The sequence below is a fragment of the Lithobates pipiens genome, unplaced genomic scaffold, assembly GCF_037356315.1.
Source record: "Lithobates pipiens isolate NorthernLeopardFrog02 unplaced genomic scaffold, aLitPip1_a1.2 Scaffold_18, whole genome shotgun sequence".
Lineage (NCBI taxonomy): Eukaryota > Metazoa > Chordata > Amphibia > Anura > Ranidae > Lithobates > Lithobates pipiens.
The window spans coordinates 400,625,169-400,642,816 of NW_027507758.1; the positions used below are offsets into that span (position 1 = coordinate 400,625,169).

The 17,648-nt window shown below is 43.4% G+C and overlaps 1 protein-coding gene across 3 annotated transcripts in view; it reads left to right on the plus strand.

Moving 5' to 3' along the window:
- The window catches only part of LAMP3 (lysosomal associated membrane protein 3), a 70,922-nt gene that overhangs the window by 21,883 nt on the left and 31,391 nt on the right, over positions 1 to 17,648 (plus strand). For all 3 annotated transcript variants that reach the window (XM_077487893.1, XM_077487892.1, XM_077487894.1), the window contains 3 exons: positions 6,385 to 6,504; positions 11,110 to 11,167; positions 12,671 to 12,838. In XM_077487893.1, coding sequence (XP_077344019.1) covers positions 6,385 to 6,504; positions 11,110 to 11,167; positions 12,671 to 12,838 — 346 coding nt within the window. The remainder of the gene's footprint in view (positions 1 to 6,384; positions 6,505 to 11,109; positions 11,168 to 12,670; positions 12,839 to 17,648) is intronic.

Below are 17,648 nucleotides of genomic sequence, written 5' to 3' on the forward strand. Positions count from 1 at the left end.
ATCCCCTGTCTTCTAAGTTAAATGATGCCCTGTGAAGTCTGAGGATATTTTGTGGTGAAATACATACTGTAGGGGATTGCTTCAGATTGAGAATTGTAGTTTGAGCTTCTTTTTTTTGTAGCCTCAATGGAGGCCCAATTAAATTAAAAAACAAAATATATTGTCAAGAGTTGGACTTTAAATAACCAATGGCAACTCTAAGGCCGCGTACACACGGGCGGACTGTTCACCCAACTTTGTCCGCTGAACAGTGTTTCAGCGGACAGTCCCCTCGTGTGTGGGCTTCAGCGGACAGTTTCAGCGGACTGTTTGACGAATTTCCGTAAAACTGTTCGCTGAAACTTAGTTTCAGCGGACAGTCCGCCCGTGTGTGGGCCAGTCCGCTGTACTTTCGAAATGAGCGGACTGTTCCCGCCCGGAGAAAAGTCCGCTCATTTCAAGTGCGTCTCCAGGTAGGCGGGGCCCGCGAAGGAGACGTCGCGGGCTCCGCCGCCTGGTATGGACTTAAAGGGGAACTCCAACGCTGAAAAAAATCGGCGTGGGGGTCCCCCCAAAGTCCACAACAGACCCTTGTCCGAGCACGCTACCCGGCCAGCCAGGAAAGGGGGGCGAGCGAGCGCGCCCCCCCCTCCTGAGCCGTACCAGGCCGCGTGCCCTCAACATGGGGGGTGCCTTGGGGAAGGGGGGGCCACGCGGCCCCCCCACCCCAAAGCACCTTGTCCCCATGTTGATGAGGACAAGGGCCTTTTCCCGACAACCCTGGCCGTTGGTTGTCGGGGTCTGCGGGCGGGGGGCTTATCGGAATCCGGGAGCCCCCTTTAATAAGGGGGCCCCCGGATACCGGCCCCCCACCCTATGTGAATGAGTATGGGGTACAATGTACCCCTACCCATTCACCTGTAAAATAAAAGTACCCAAAAAAAAACACAACACACGAGATAAAATATTTTATTGCACAGCTCCGGGGGTCTTCCGTCTTCGGGGGTCTTCTCGCCGGACTCCTCCGCTATCTTCTTGTAGCTCTTTTGCTAGCAGAGGAGTCCGGCTTTCTTCCTCCCCGCCGCCGGCCTCTTCTCCCGACTTCGGGGGTCTTGTCCCTCTCTTCGGTTCTTCTGTCGCCGCTGTCGCCGTCGCCTTCCGTTCTTCTTCTTCTTCTTCTTCTTCTTCTTCTTCTTCTTCTTCTTCTTCTTCTTCTTCTTCTTCTTCTTCTTCTTCTTCTTCTTCTTCTCCAGGAGATGTTGACACGTCGCTCTCTCCGGCCGGAATGCCAGAGCCGCGCTGCGCGGCCACTTATATAGTGACAATGGGGCGGTGTCACATGGTATATGTCACATGGGTTGGTCACATGGGTTGATGTCACATGGGGACTATGACATCGTAAGGGGGCGGGGTCACCATGTGACCAACCCATGTGACATATACCATGTGACACCGCCCCATTGTCACTATATAAGTGGCCGCGCAGCGCGGCTCTGGCATTCCGGCCAGAGAGAGCGACGTGTCAACATCTCCTGGAGAAGAAGAAGAAGAAGAAGAAGAACGGAAGGCGACGGCGACAGCGGCGACAGAAGACCGGGCCACCGCCTGCAAAAGAGCTATAAGAAGGCGCGGTGGCCCGACAGAAGAACCGAAGAGGGGGACAAGACCCCCGAAGTCGGGAGAAGAGGCCGGCGGCGGGGAGGAAGAAAGCCGGACTCCTCCGCTAGCAAAAGAGCTACAAGAAGATAGCGGAGGAGTCCGGCGAGAAGACCCCCGAAGACGGAAGACCCCCGGAGCTGTGCAATAAAATATTTTATCTCGTGTGTTGTGTTTTTTTTTGGGTACTTTTATTTTACAGGTGAATGGGTAGGGGTACATTGTACCCCATACTCATTCACATAGGGTGGGGGGCCGGTATCCGGGGGCCCCCTTATTAAAGGGGGCTCCCGGATTCCGATAAGCCCCCCGCCCGCAGACCCCGACAACCAACGGCCAGGGTTGTCGGGAAGAGGCCCTTGTCCTCATCAACATGGGGACAAGGTGCTTTGGGGTGGGGGGGCCGCGCGGCCCCCCCTTCCCCAAGGCACCCCCCATATTGAGGGCACGCGGCCTGGTACGGCTCAGGAGGGGGGCGCGCTCGCTCGCCCCCCTTTCCTGGCCGGCTGGGTAGCGTGCTCGGACAAGGGTCTGTTGTGGACTTTGGGGGAACCCCCACGCCGATTTTTTTCGGCGTTGGGGTTCCCCTTTAAGTTGATTCCAGGCGGCGGAGCCTACCTTGACACGCGCTCGAAATGAGCGGACTTTCCTCCTCGTGTGTGGGCGAGTCCGTTCATTTCAAAAGTTGCGCGGACTTAGTACGACGAACTTAGTCCGCTCAAAAAGTGCCGTGTGTGGGCAAGTTCGTTCATTCAAAAGTGTGAGCGGACTGTTTGACGAACTTAGTTTCGGCAGACAGTCCGCCCGTGTGTACGCGGCCTAAGCCCTTGTACACACGGTCGGAGAATCTGTCGGAATGAGTCTTATCGGACGGTGTCGTCAGATAATCAGACTGTGTGTGGTATGCATCGGACTGATTCTGTCCGAATCTCCGTCCGACCCAATTTTCCAACATGTTGGAAATATTTCCCTGACCAACTGGGCCGGACGGACCTAATCTGATCATGTGTAGCGAATTTTGATCGGACCATGTGCCACGCATGCTCAGATCAAATTCCTACATCAAAGCTATTGGCTACTAGCCTGAATGTAGTCCCATCGTAACGAAATTACGTCATCACGTTCTGAAAGATCGTTTTTTTTGCCAACTTGGCCCGACCGTGTGTATGCAACAGTTTCGGACACAATCCGTCGGACTAAATCCGACGGGCAAAATCCGACGGATTTGGTTGGCAAAATCCCTGACCGTGTGTACGTGGGCTAATGGAGGAGCAAACGACAGACTAAGTAGCTATTCTGGCCCCCCATTCATGTTAATGATCTCCCGGTAATCTGTTACTGATATGCTGTCTAATTTTTTGGTACCTAAAAGCATTTCTGACCTCTTTTATACAACTGTGGTCATTAGCTTAATCCTTCCAGCTATACAGTGATAAAGGGTGGAATATAGCTCCTTAATATTTTAATATGCCATTAGTTCTAGAGTTAAAAAAATTGGATAATGGCATATCACTGGTGTTGAATACAGCAGTAAATAATCATATTGATGGCTAGCAGCAAATCGTCTGCTCATTCTCAGGACTCTGTCAATTGGTTTTATTGGCTTTTCAGCTGATCATGTTTGTTCTTCCTTAGGTAAGAGAACCTACACACTCGCCTTCATTTTATTATGCAGAGTAGCCAAAATAATAGCAGATACTCATGTAGCAATTGAATACATTAGCGTGTTGTTTACCTTTGTAGATTATGCAGTTAAGTCAAGATGTCATCCACAAAGACAGTTGAGCAAAACCATTGTGTAGCATTGCCAGGCAAGAAGCAAAACAGGAAGCAAAACCTGCCTATGTAATAAGCAAATATGGCTTTGCCTAGGTACACACTTAATAAGTAAAAACTATGCACATACAGCACTACCCCTGTATGAGGTGCAGCCTTTTAGAAAAGATATTTCCCGAATAGTGCAGAAGCAGCCAGGAACACAGCAACAATAGAACATTCACTGTGTCTCATTAATCACCAAGCAATCAAATGGTGCTGGAGGGGTATTAGAACAAAAGATCTGCATAAGTTCATATAAATCCATATGAGATCAGAATAAGTGGACGAATCGTGAAACTGAGTACCTGCGGCAGCACCCTTGAAGTGAAGCAACTCTGTGGATACCAAAGGAAAGGGTGCCAGGATAGGTGCAACGATAAAAACACTTGGATATATTATAGGAACTATGAATCGGAAACTTACATTTGGTGAATAAAAAGTAGACATGTGCATAACTCCATGGCCAGGCTCAGATGTTCCCCGGGGTAGAAGCAGGTCAGTGTCCTATCATGAGTGGTATTAGCCATGGTAGCCAGAGCTGTGGAAGCAACCAGCTCATGGAAACCAACATGGAACGCAGATGGCGTCAGCCCAGAACAGACGTCAGTGGGGGAGCGTGAAGCCATTGATAGTGGGCGGTAAAACATTTTGAAACGCGTTACGAGACCTCGACAAAGAAACAGGAAGTTTTGAAATGCCTTACTACCCACTATCCACAGCACCACGCTCCCCCCTGCTGACATAATTTCCAACCTGACGCCATGTGCGTTCCACACTGGTTTCCACCTGCCGGTTGCTTCCCACAGCTCCAGCTACCACAGCTAACACATCTCACAATGGGACACTGATCTGCTTCTAACCCGGGGGAACAATGGAGCCTGGCTATGGACTTATTCACATGCCCACTTTTTATTCACCAAATGTGAGTTGCCAATTCATAGTGCCTATAATAAATCCAAGTGTTTTTATTGCTGCACTTAGTCTGACACCCCATTTGTTTCCTTTGGCTCATTAATCAGTCTTGGGGTTGTCTTTTGGAAGTTTATTTGCTAGTAGAAACTTGGGAGGATATTTGGGGTGATGCAGTATACTTCTAAAATTAAAGGTATTGCTAGTAGAGTTGGGGACCATGAAGCAGTATGAACATAAGTAGAGGCTTTACCCCCTGGATCCTGGTACATAGACAGTCCATAGGTGCAGCCTCTTGCAAAAGTAATTCAGTATTCTGTCTATGGGGCACCAGGGGGAAGCAGCCCCTCTCCTCTCAACTCACCAATCTCTTCCCACAAGGGGAAAAAAAGACCAACTCCTCAGCTCCTGGGTTCTAGACTATTTACCAGCAATCCAGCTCCATCTGGGCATACCTCCCCAGGGACTGGCTAAGCCCTGCTGAATATGCAGACTGAACATTTGAATTCTCCTGCCCTAAGCTCTAGAAACTTTATCTAGAGGCAGGGGAAATAATCAAACTGTCAGCCTGTGAAGCTAGGAGCAGACCTAACCAAATAGTCACTGCTCTTGTGATTACTGCAGAAGCCAAAACTAAATTTGTCAGAAACCTAACTACGAGGGAGCTACACACAGAAGCAAGGTTTGTAATTTATAAACATACATTGTTAGGATTACATGAAGATTATCTATTCTATCAGGGGAATTTAAAAAAGTCCTAATAGCATTTTTCTGTCAGTAGTTATTTTAAGAACTGCCTACCAATTCAGCATACATTTTCACTAGTGACAGTAACATTACCAACACCTGCGGCAAACTCAGGTAGTTCTTACTACCAGTTCTTACTACTACCACTTTAAGCATCTGTCGCTATGTCAGCATCAAATTAGTTACCGCCAGTTCCCAGATTAGGAAACTGGTGGTAATTAATGTGGTTGTAAACCCTTGCATACGGTATATCCTGTGAAGTGGCTGGCCTCAGATTAAACAAATCTTCCTACATAAGTTGTACTTGTTTACCTGCAGCACTCTCTTCTACAATCCATTCAAAGTGCTGAATTTATAAAGCTTATCTGAGAGTTCAGAAAAAAGGGGGTGAAGATCTGAAATTACACTCTGCAAAGTTCAGTGAGGAGAGCTCTGAGAGCTAATTGGAGGAAATGGACACCCCCCTCCACACAGCTCACAGGAACAGAGATGAGGCTGTCAATCTGTTGGAGTTCCCTCCCCTGTCCCCATGTTTTTTCTTGGTGTCAGGAAACTTGTCAGAAGGGACTCATGCTAATAGCATAGGAATGAAGCAGCAGACAGAAATTACACTTGGTGCTCATAATTGAGACAAGTACACAATATAGAGGGAAATGCTTTGTTCATATTTCATGTCTGAGGTTTACATATTACAACAATTTTAAGATCAACTCTGAGCTGGTGTACAGAGTGGGTGATGCTTGTGCTGGAAAGCTGTCATGTATGTCAAAAGTGAAGAGACCCTAATGAGGAAGTAGTCTCTCAGTTCCTACTCCAGTACAGGCATGGACAGATCCATGTACAGTACCTGTCCATGACATGCGCATACTGTGTATTAGATGCAAGCACCGATTAAATTCTAAAGGATGTCTATGACAGCCTTTATGAATTCCCATGTATTTGTTTAAAGGAAAAAAAAAACAATTAAAGCCTGTCTATACCTTATAAACATAAACGTTTCAGCAGTAGAGACAGAAGTATGTAACTTCTATTACATGCATATAACTTGCTTTACATTTTGAAGAGGTTTCCTGTTTTGGTAGGCTTGTTGTTTGTTTTTGGCACGGTTCAAAGCAATAGAGGGACTATGATCATCTGGTATTGTGTTCGCAGTCATTAAATGATGTTCTCATTCTTGTTTTCATTGAAAACCCTTACCATCTTTATTAACTTTATGAGAATTAATGTGCTAACATTTCAGTCATTTACAGAAGCTCTCATACTTGTTTTTCACAGGTCAAATGGTATTTTAATTTGAACCCGGAAACCACTACGGGAAACGGCACTTGTAATGAATCCACAGCAACTCTTATCGTGACATTTCCACAAGGATCTATTCATTTTGTTTTTGTCAAGGTATGCTTAGTTTGCATTTAACAATACTTTGTGTATATAACACTGAGCTCTGGGTGGATATAAAGATCACAATTTATTCCAGGTATGCAATTATTAAAGATTAACAAAGCACACTTGTCATGAGAAAAACACAGGGCTGCCACTGCTGCCCTGAAAAAACTACTTACTTGGATGGTATGTTGACCTTCAGTTGGAGGGTTCAGCAGTGGCAGTCCCCATGTTTATCTGAAATGAGTTTTCCTTTAAGTTTTTTTTTTTTTTTTTACAGCTAGTACTAGCATGGGTCTGCATAATATCATCCTCTAATCTCCAGAACAGAGCAAATCAGATTGCGAAAGGGCGAGGTTCCATTTGCACAGTAATTTTAACTCTCTGAAAGTGCAATGAGATGGCTTTGAAATATGCTAGAACATGCAACTAGCCCCGATGAGTTGTGTCTAAACCCTTGTACACACGGTCGGAGATTCCGACAACCAATTCCGTCGGAGTAATTCCGACGGATTAATTCCGGAAGAGGTCCGGAAGTGATGTTGCATACACACGGTCGGACTAAATTGTCGGAAAATCCGATTGTACATAACGTGATGACGTTATTTCGTTACGATGGGACTACGTTCAGGCTAGTAGCCAATAGCTTTGGTCTAGGAATTTGATCTGAGCATGCGTGGCACTTTGTCCTTCGGGGTAGGCTACACATGATCGGAGTATGTCCGATCGGAGCATTTTGTCGGAAAATTTTACCGGCAAGTTGGAAAAGTTGGTCCGTCGGATACTCTGACGGAAACAGTCCGATGGAGACCACACACAGTCGGAATATCCGACAAAACGGTCCGATAGGACACATTCCGTCGGAATCTCCGGCCGTGTGTACAAGGGCTTATAGACACGTGCACACTGAAATATTTCGTTCGGAATTTCGTTTTCGTCCGAAAAATTTATTTATTTAGTTACTCCCGAAATTCGTTTTTATTTATTTCGTTTTTCGTTAAAAAATTGCATTCGTCCGAAAATCCAAATGAATTAAGTTAGAATCTGTCATTGAAGGCTTATGGTGTCTGTCGAAGCTTTTCTCAGCCAGAGTTCATCCAGGGGTTCCTTGAGCAATGAACAAATTCTTCTTCTCATTAAAGTAACCCTTAAAACTAATGATTTTTTACCTATAATGGGGGATTCATCCTATTGGTCACAAATGTAAGGAGCATTCTTTCCACTGACCATCAGGCTAATATACTGTGAGCTATACTTTAGATATAGTAAATATTAGCTGGGGTCCCTAAGACCAGAAAGTTATTATAAGGTTTCCGCCATGTCATGTCAAGTATGTTAAGTATGCCCCATTTCCTTATTCTTTTAATTATTTTTATATCTGAACTTACTGTCCATTCTAACGTGCTGTGAGTAAGTTAAAAGTTCCAATATCCACTGTTATCACTAAGCCCTTGTACACACGGTCGGACATTCCGACGGAAAATGTCTGATCAGACCGTGTTGTCGGATAATCCGACCGTGTGTGGGCTTCATCTGACTTTTTCCATCAGAATGTCTGACCAACAAAGTTTGAGAGCTGGATATAAAAATTTACCGACAACATGATCCAATCGGACTTTGTCCGATCGTTTGTAGAGAATTCCGATCAGACCAAGTGCCGCGCATGCTCAGATCAAATTCCTAGACCAAAGCTATTGGCTACTAGCGTGAACGTAGTCCCGTCGTAACTAAATAACGTCATCATGTTAAGAATGATTGGATTTTCTGACAACTTTGTCTGACCGTGTGTATGCAACACCAGTTTTGGACAAAATCCGTCTGAAAAAATCTGACGGATTTTGTTGTCGGAATGTCCAACAGTGTGTACAAGGGCTAAGAGGTTCTCCAGCTCTTCATTATTGCAAGAAATAAATCTGCTAATTGTTGGTCTGTGAACCTCAGTAATGCATCAATGACAATGAATATCATCGCTTCAAAATCTTCTACTGTTAAACAGAAGAGGTCAAATAGCTCAGATGTGGATGACAGCAGCTATTTATAATGTCAGCGCTGCAGATAACATTGCAAATGGGGCTTTGGGTGCAATTAATATTTCTTATGTTTAAACCTATACCTATCTACAATGAATATATTACAATGTGGTACTCATAGCACTGTTGCAGGAAAAGTAGAGTAAACCTGAGGGAACAATAGTAGTGCTAATCTCATAAATGGGCCATTGACACTAAATGTGGGACATTCAGTACATCGTTAAGCTTACTTGTGAGCCTCTCATACTTCTTAGTTGTCGTCAAATTTAGGCAATATGCAAGAATTCTCAAGTGAACATTTCTCAATTTTCTCATTTTGAAATGCTACCAGCTGGCTGTTAAATATTAACTCAACATTGCTGAAAAGAACTCTCATTTCCTGCCTTAAGTTACCACTTCACTTTTTGGATGGTCATATGCCTGTGGCTGACAGTCACAAAGAAGGAATTTTAGTAATGAATACTGAACAGAAGTCCAGTTAAAAAAATAAACATGCACATCACAGTTTACCAGATTGTGTGCAATGCTAAATCGAAAGATTTTTTTAAAATAAATTCTTTATTTATAGGAAATGATTGAGGAAGAAACAGAAGCTATGTTGACAGCTGTGAAAATTAAACAATGTAGTCCCTGCGCTCTGGGAACTTTATGATATGGGTTAATGTCAAACAGTGACTCTTTTGTCTTTTAAATTGGGACGTTATGTTTATAGTTGTATTTATATTGTACGTGCGTTTAGAGCAGGGGTCTCAACCTGGCGGCCCTCCAGCTGACATTAAGGACTGCAAGGCTGACAGTTACAAGCATGACTCCCATAGGCAGAGGCATGATGGGACATGTCGTTTTGCGACACTTGGAGGGCCGCCAGTTTGAGACCCCTGGTTTAGATTATTTAGTCTGCCCCTGGATGCACAGATTTCTATTTTTCCGAACGCAATTAAACAGAATGCACCTGAATGTTAATAAATGCAGAGGGTGTACTACTCCATCTAAAATCATTACATGCATCCAGCAGGTTGATGAATTTAGCAAAAAATGGATTTTTGAAGCACAACAATTATCTTATTAAAAACATATAGATATTTTTTATTTTTAAGGCTGAGTTCACACTAGTGCGAATTGGATGTGGCTTTCCAATTCGTATGACAGGAGAGTGTGATCGGCTTTCAGTGGAGCCCATTCATGCATCTCCGTGGTGGTCGCGTAGTGGATTGCACTATGGTCCTGTGCGTCTTTGGCTCAGTTTCAAGTTTGAATTTACGCAAAAATTCTGAGCTGATTTGTCCCTGAAACGGAGAACATTGATGCATCGGACCCCTGCTGTGAGCCACGTCCACACTAAGTGTGAACCCAGCCTGAATATTTCCATAAAAAGCCATTGCTTGCCCACTTGATTCCAAAAAAATTCAAAAATGGTTAAACAAACAAGACAAGGTAATCATGTTAACGGAACAGTATATCTCTTGCAAACAGATGATCCATTCCCACATTGTGCAGCTCAACACGTTTTATGGACGTAGTCCACTTCTTGAGGAGCCAAATATATAAACTCATAACTAATTTTTAGACAGAAGCAAAGCATAATTAAAACATTATCATAACATGTTGTCTGTTAACCCCAAATAGAGGGGGAATAAATCCCCACTACCCTAGCCCCAGAATGTACAGAGGAGGGGGGGGGACTCAAACTGGAAGCCTCACACTCCAAACATACCCAAGCATTCTCCGTTGACCATAATGTCTTTTGGTAGATGGGAGGACACCACAGCTTTAGCACCCAGACTGCAACTTTCAGCTTTATACTAAGGCACTGTTCTGAGTGATGCATTTCTTTTGTTTGAACTGCACTGCATATACCAAGTTATTTTTCTTGGCTACTTTGCTATTTTGACAACAATTCAGACTATGCCATCAGCCATGTATATCAAAGTATTAACACCTATAAAGTCTTCCCGATACCAAGGATGAGATAATGCAACTAGAACAGGTGGTTCTGCAACTTTTATGCCTCTCATCCTGTTCTTAGGCAATATCATCTGCCTTTCCATGGTGATTTGGATTAAAGTGACTGTACCACTCATTAGAACTGAAGACATGCCTTTATATAATTTACCAAAACCTCTTCAACATTACAGAACATTATGCAGTTGTATGCACTGAATGCAATGAATGAACTAAGGCCGGCCATAGATTTTCTCCAATTTCTTTCCTGCAACAACGGGTTGCTGGGAAGAATTTTGCACAGTTCCCCAGTCAGCACAGACAGATCTAACAGGGTAATCCCTCCTGCTGGTACATTGTGTTCCCCTGGCGGGGGTTGGGGGAAGCCACCCCCTCCCGGAGAAGACAGTGATTATTGCTAGCGGCTGTAGCAAGTAAAGTGACAAGTAAAATCCGGGAGGATGGTTGTACCCAAGATGATCGATTGATCAACTGGGTACATTTGGTCGAATCTCGGCTGGATCCTGCATAACCGTCTGAGATTGGAACTGTCTGACTTAACTACTACTAGATAAAGCTGATGGCAATTAGTTTAAGAATGTCAGAACTTACTTACAAATGTCTGTTTCTTTTACACAACTTGCAGGAGAAGAAAATATACTACATTGATGAAGTTTCTGTGAATTTTACTTGGAATTCTGCCGGTAAGTCATATTAAATGTCCTACATACATAACTGTGTGAAATTACAAAAGCCACACACTGTTCTTTTTGCCTTAATTTCACAATTTTTTTAAAATAAAAAATAGATATTACTTTGAAATCAAATCAGTACTTTGCCAGGAAAAAGTAACTGGATTTTGCTTTAAAAGAGAAACTGAACAATGGAAACTGTACCCAACAAAAGACAGGCAGGAGGCCTGAGCATAGGCATGCACAGGGAGTGTGCCAGGTGTGCGGTGCTGATTCCCCCATTGCCCAGGTTTTCCCACATGTTGATCCCCTCCACTGCAGTGCTGCTGGCTTTCCTCCTCTTCTCTCCCCCTGGCTGCTGCGGGGGAGGTTTCAGGATGGAGAACAGGGGAAGGAGCTAATCAATATGTAATTTTCCAACCTCTTCTTTTTCTTAATGAACACAGTGAAAACACTCACTCACTGTGTTCAATCATAACTGAAGCATAGGAAACTATGTTTCAGTTTGTGGATGAACAGGCTCCACACAGAACACTTCCCATTCATTCACTATCCAGTGCAGCTGAGGCTGCAGAAAAAGGCATGCGTGTTTGAGCTTTGGGGGGCACACCCTAATGCAATAGGCTGCGCACACCTATGGGCCTGAGACTAGTCACTGGCTATGCTTATAGACTTTCTCCAGCTGATCCTTGTCGCATTACTGACTTACCATGCCTTGCTCTTCACTATGTCTGTGTGGAGGCAGCCATCTTGTTAGAGCAAGACTTTTAATTCTTCAAGTCAGAGTCTCCAGAAAGAAAAGTGAGCGGCACAGTCATGGCATCTGAATCTCCTAAAAACTAGAAGTCAGAGGTAGCAGTCCTTGAATCTAACACTGCAGATGTAAAGCTATAAGGTTGTAGGCCCTTGAGTGCCTAGGCACTACCCTTTTTTTAGGAGGAATTCCAGGCAAAGAGACACATTTTCAGTGTACTGCTTAGGCAAAATTAAAAATTTCTAAATAGTCCCTTTAATATATAAATCTTCACTTTGTCTGCCTCCCCTCCAAGCAGCACAGGCACACCTTTCCGTCACTGCCCTGCTGCTCCTTTTAGCTGTTGGGAACCTGTTCTTCCTGATCTCTGTATGTTTGGGCATTGTGGGGAATTTCAAGTGTAAGTTCATATTAGGTAATGTTTTATAGACTTCCCCTATGCTATTCCATATCCCAAAATGAATACTTACCAGTGGTCCTCATTTTAAAATACTGTTCTTGCTTTCTTCTACAAAGCACGAACAGGGCACAGGCTCCGTTTGAAGGAATGTATTAAATCAGCTAGGAGACAATATTACTGGGTACACATTCATTTACATTCTACATTGTAGTGGTAGCACGCCTGACAGTTTTCCCATTCATCATACACACGATTTTCCTCCTAAAGTCTCTGTTGTTAATCCTCAAGTTAAGCTACGTCTATGCTTTGCATCTTCATCATCTGCCATCTAAGGTTATCAGAATTTCTTCTTTGCTCCTAGAACACTGGGATGGTACAGCTAGAAACCTAAAGCTGTTAAGTACAGACGTTGGTTATGCGGTAAAATGTAAGACCACACCAACAGTAAAGCTGGCCAGTAATTTAAGTCTCTCAATAGCGGATGTGAAACTACAGGCTTTTGACATTCACGGTGGCGTCTTTGGCAAAGGTAAGCACAAAAGCCGCACAGTTCATTTTGAAAAGTGAATGTTAATGCGGAATTGTTGTTTACATTTTTAGAACCTCATTTTCTTCTGAATTAAACAGCTGTAAATGAAATATATATAAATAACTTAAGATATACATTTTGTATATAAAAAAAACTTCTATATAAGTTGAAATACCTACTTAGTTAAATGTATTTAATTTAGGAAATGTATATTGTCTGTTTTTTTTTTTTTTCAAAATGTATAGACATCATCCCTGATGTGAAAGTAACAATGGCTGCGTCTGCAGTTTTGATGTGCAAACATATGCCAATATAATATAATAATATAATCAGCATATTAGCAAATTTTAAAAACATGGATACATTTCAATAAGACGTTTCAACATTTGTGTTCTTCCTCTTTCATTCACATGCTTCCAGTTCAAGTCATTTTCTAAATAGCTGTGCTTATTAGTATTACTTTCAGATGTATTGCAATACCACATTACAAAATACCAGTTCTTCCTCTTTCTCCCATGTGCTCACGAACCCTTGCACAGCCATAATTTTCCTTTGCTTCATGACTTCTTCATGTTAGAGGGAAATCATGTGCCCAAATCTTGTGATCCTAGCTGTCTGTTTTCTACAGTCATTTCCCTGTAGAATACTGTACATGCCTCAATGATAGCTGTTTACTTTTACTATTAATCTTTATGTTGCCCTCAAAGAACTTCTTGGGTTCTTCTTCCAAGAACCTCGCCCCCCCCCCCCCCAATCATGTACTCTGCTGTCCACCCTCCTACCACGCAGCTGCCACTGCAAACTCTACTGGCTGGATATCTTTAACATATGTACTACTGTATTTATTGGCGTATAACACTCACTTTTTCACCATGAAAATCGGGTGCAAATAGCATGTGCGTGTTATACGCCAATACAAAAATGTATGTTTTTTTTTTCCTGAAACTTCCATCTTAAAATGAATGTGGGTGTTATACACCTGTGCGTGTTATACGCCGATAAATACGGGTATATATTTGCAAAAACAATCCTATTCACTGTTACAGGGAGGTGATGAACATAGGAATAAATAATTTTTTAATGTAATGAGCAGAAGAAAATGTCAATCTGAGAGAGTTTGCAGCAGTTGTTGTGTGGCATGTGCAATGATGTATGATGAGCACCACAATGAATAGGGCAGGATTATTTTTATTGCTTATCGGGCCCATTCAGCCTGCAGCTTTATACTTATCTCACTTTTGCTGCTCCTTTTGTGATGAAAAGAAGGCATTGACTTGTCACTTAAAGCAGAGTTCCACACAATTTCACAAATTCACCTTATTACCAAGCTGGCATAACATAAATTGTCAAATGGCAATATTGTTTTTATGTTTTTCCTAAGGGTTACCTTTTTAGGCTTTATGTGGCGTTTCCTGTGTCAGACACCCGCGGGTATGGCCGTCATATCCGGCGGCGCATTGTCTCCTGGGGTGGTGCACTGTCTCCTGAGAGCTATGAATCACTCTTCCCAGGAGTCAGTGTGGCTAGCCGCCACCAATTATCGTGATCTTCGGAAACCGGAAGTGACGCAATGACGCTAGCACCTCTTGGAGGCGTTTATCTTGTTTATCTTCATTGCCATCACAACGGGGCGGGCACTTCCGCCGCCGCCGACCATTGTGATGGCAACGTTGAAAGCTGCACATAGTACATAATGCACATGCACGGGAACGGGAGGTGCATGCTGGTAACTCAGCATGCACCGTATCTGGAACTGTCTGCTTGTGGGCTTCACATGCCCACAGGCAAGATGAAAAATGCCATCACTAAATTATATGACATTGTTTTTGTTTTGAAAGCGGACATCGGGGGGATATATATATAGGATAAAAGAAGTGAGTGTTACATTTTCATTACATAAATGTACGAATTGAAAAAAAATAAAAAAATAAAAAAAATGTAAGCAAGATTGGAACTCCGCTTTAATGGCCCCTAAACATAATCAAAAAATCGTACGAAAATACTGCTTTCGTAGTGACTGTATGATAATCTGATCGTTAGTACACAGCTTTCGAGAACCAACAGTTCATGGATGAGCACGGAAAGTTTTCTCGTGCAATACCATATCAGTAAATTTTTGTTTAATTAGTACAGTTTTCAACCGAAAATGCAATACAAATAAAATACTGTCATACGAGAATTTTTGGAACTTTAATAACCTCTTCATTTAGTACACACTGCTAGTTTTTTTTTTTTGTTCAACCCAGTGGACTGAAGGAAAAAAACTGACAGCTCAGGTTGAAGCTACTGTATTAACGGTCCAATGTTAGTACAGCAGTCTCTCCTGCTATTCTATTGTGTTCTGACAGGGGGACGGCTCCCCCGCCAGAACACTCCGTCCATTGGCTGAGAGCGCTGATTGGGAGCTGGTCGGCAGACCTCTTTCGGTGGTGCCCCTTCGACAGCCGAATGGCTGGCTTCTGTCAGACTGGCTGCAGTACACACTGACCAATGGCGCTCAACATTCAGCTTGTGTATGGGGCTTTACACAGGTCTAAAGACCCTCTCCCCACCCACATGTGACAGCAATGAGACTCCAATCATCAAGCACCAGTGCTTTCACATTAGAAGAGGGAGATGGTCTTATGCTCTCAATTGGACACATATATCAATATATATGGGAAACAATGCAAAATTCAAATATATAAAAGTGGTGTATGTGGAAATGTGATAAAGTCTGTTTGAAGAGGCCTTATGCGTCAACCACCAAATGATGATAAATAAAAGATGGAATGAGCTGGGGCTGTCTGGCATGGGAGGCATCAAAGATGGTACATCTTCAACAGAAAAGTATATATACTCTTTCCGGAACAGATGGACTTGAATGTCAGCGACAACGAGTCATAAAGGCAGGGGTTTTGGAATCTGCGGATAAACGGAACTCAAAGGGATCCAGGATCTGAAAGCATGAATCCAGGGATGTTGTGGGTGACCACCAAACAAACCTCCGATGGAAGGAGTGCCAAGGCTGGATCTTAGATGTAAAGAGACCAACTGGACCACAGGGCAACGCTCATCCAGATGGTTTTTGACATGTGACTTGACTGGTTCTGGTGGCCACGATTTTCTCCAGTCACGTGGCCAGTAACTTCCAGTTGCGATCATGTGTTCAGGGGATTTCCTTTTTCCAACATGATTGGATTGATTCTGGTGGCTGTGATCAATTCCGGCCACGTGACCAATACCGTTCAGTTGTGAACATGTTTTCAGATGTTCTCTTGTCGATTGATCCTTTTGGATGGATGATTGGGCATTGTGCTGAGGGGTTAGCGCTGATTATACATGGGATCGTTCTAGGCTCTTGCAATTTGCTTCGGTCTTGTGATCTGTGACCCCTGGGGTCAGGATTGGTCCTAGTCTGTCACATGGCCGTACATAACCGATTTGCGGATTTTCAACGAGGTGTTTGCCTCGTGTTAGCAGCGTGATTTCCGGGTATAATTAGCATACACTTCCAGGTCATTGACCAGTATGTTCCCGACCCCATGTGATCAGCATTCTCCTTTACTACTGGTCCTCACATTGAGGTTTGGAGTTCATATAGTCAGGTGACTGTCTCCGCTACAATCATTGCCCTCGGAATCTCCAGGGGCTGATTGGTCCTCAATTACTGGTTTTCATTTCTATGTAGTCTATAAATCCAAGCAATGTGGGGGAGCTGTTGTATGCCCCAGTTGAAGGCCTTTGTGGTCGAAACACGTTGGGATCAGCTTATTGCTCCTCACATTGACCTGAATTCTATTCTGTGATCACAGTTTTTAGAAATGCTGGTTTTTAGAAATAAAAAAACCCAATATTTTGACCTACACCATGGAAGCATTTTTTCTTTACATAACCATCTGGATGAGAGTTGCCCTGTGGTCCAGCTGGTCTCTTTACATCTAAGATTCAGCCTTGGTGCTCCTTCCATCGGAGGTTTGTTGCTAGGCCACCCACAACATCCCTGGATTCATGCTTTGATGTCCTGGATCCCTTTGAGTTCCGTTTATCTGCCGATTCCGGCACCTCTGCCTTTATAACTCGTTGTCACTGACATTTGAGTCCGCCTGTTCTGGTGAGAGTATATATACTTTTCTCTTCTGTTGAAAATGTACCATTCTTGATGCCTCCCATGCCGGACAGTGTCAGCTCATTTATCATCATTTCGTGGTTGACGCATAAGGCCTCTTCAAACAGATTTTTTAATTTATTGGACTTTTTCACATTTCCATATATGGCACTTTTATATATTTGAATTATGCATTGTTTGACTTATATATTGATATATGTGTTCACTTGTTAGCACTACATTATCCACCATTCACGTTTTTTATGTTTGTCAAATTTTTTTATGCAGCTGCTTTTTTCTTGCTTAGCGCAGTAACTCCCACATTCACATTATGCTCTCCATTACCAAAAGAACTAGGTATATCACTTTACTTCACATGCACGTACATAGCTTGGAAGATAGGGTGAGGGCTGGTCATTACGGGAAGGTGAGTATAAGCCACTGTGTGGGCTGCAATTAAAGGGAACTTGTTGCCTTGCCTGACATGTATAAAGCATAAGTTCAGTTTAAACTGCTTGTAACATTATACATTAATAACTCATCCAGGTCTTAGTCTAAAACTTCTCAGAAAACTCTGTGCTAAATTTTGCAGTACAGCAATGCTAATCTAGGTACAGATGTTTGTTAGCTGGGAACTGATTTGTTGCCAGCAATGGTCATGCTGGCCAAGGGCCCCTCCCACCGTCCTCTTAAAACAGGACAGAGATTGGGTACTACACACCT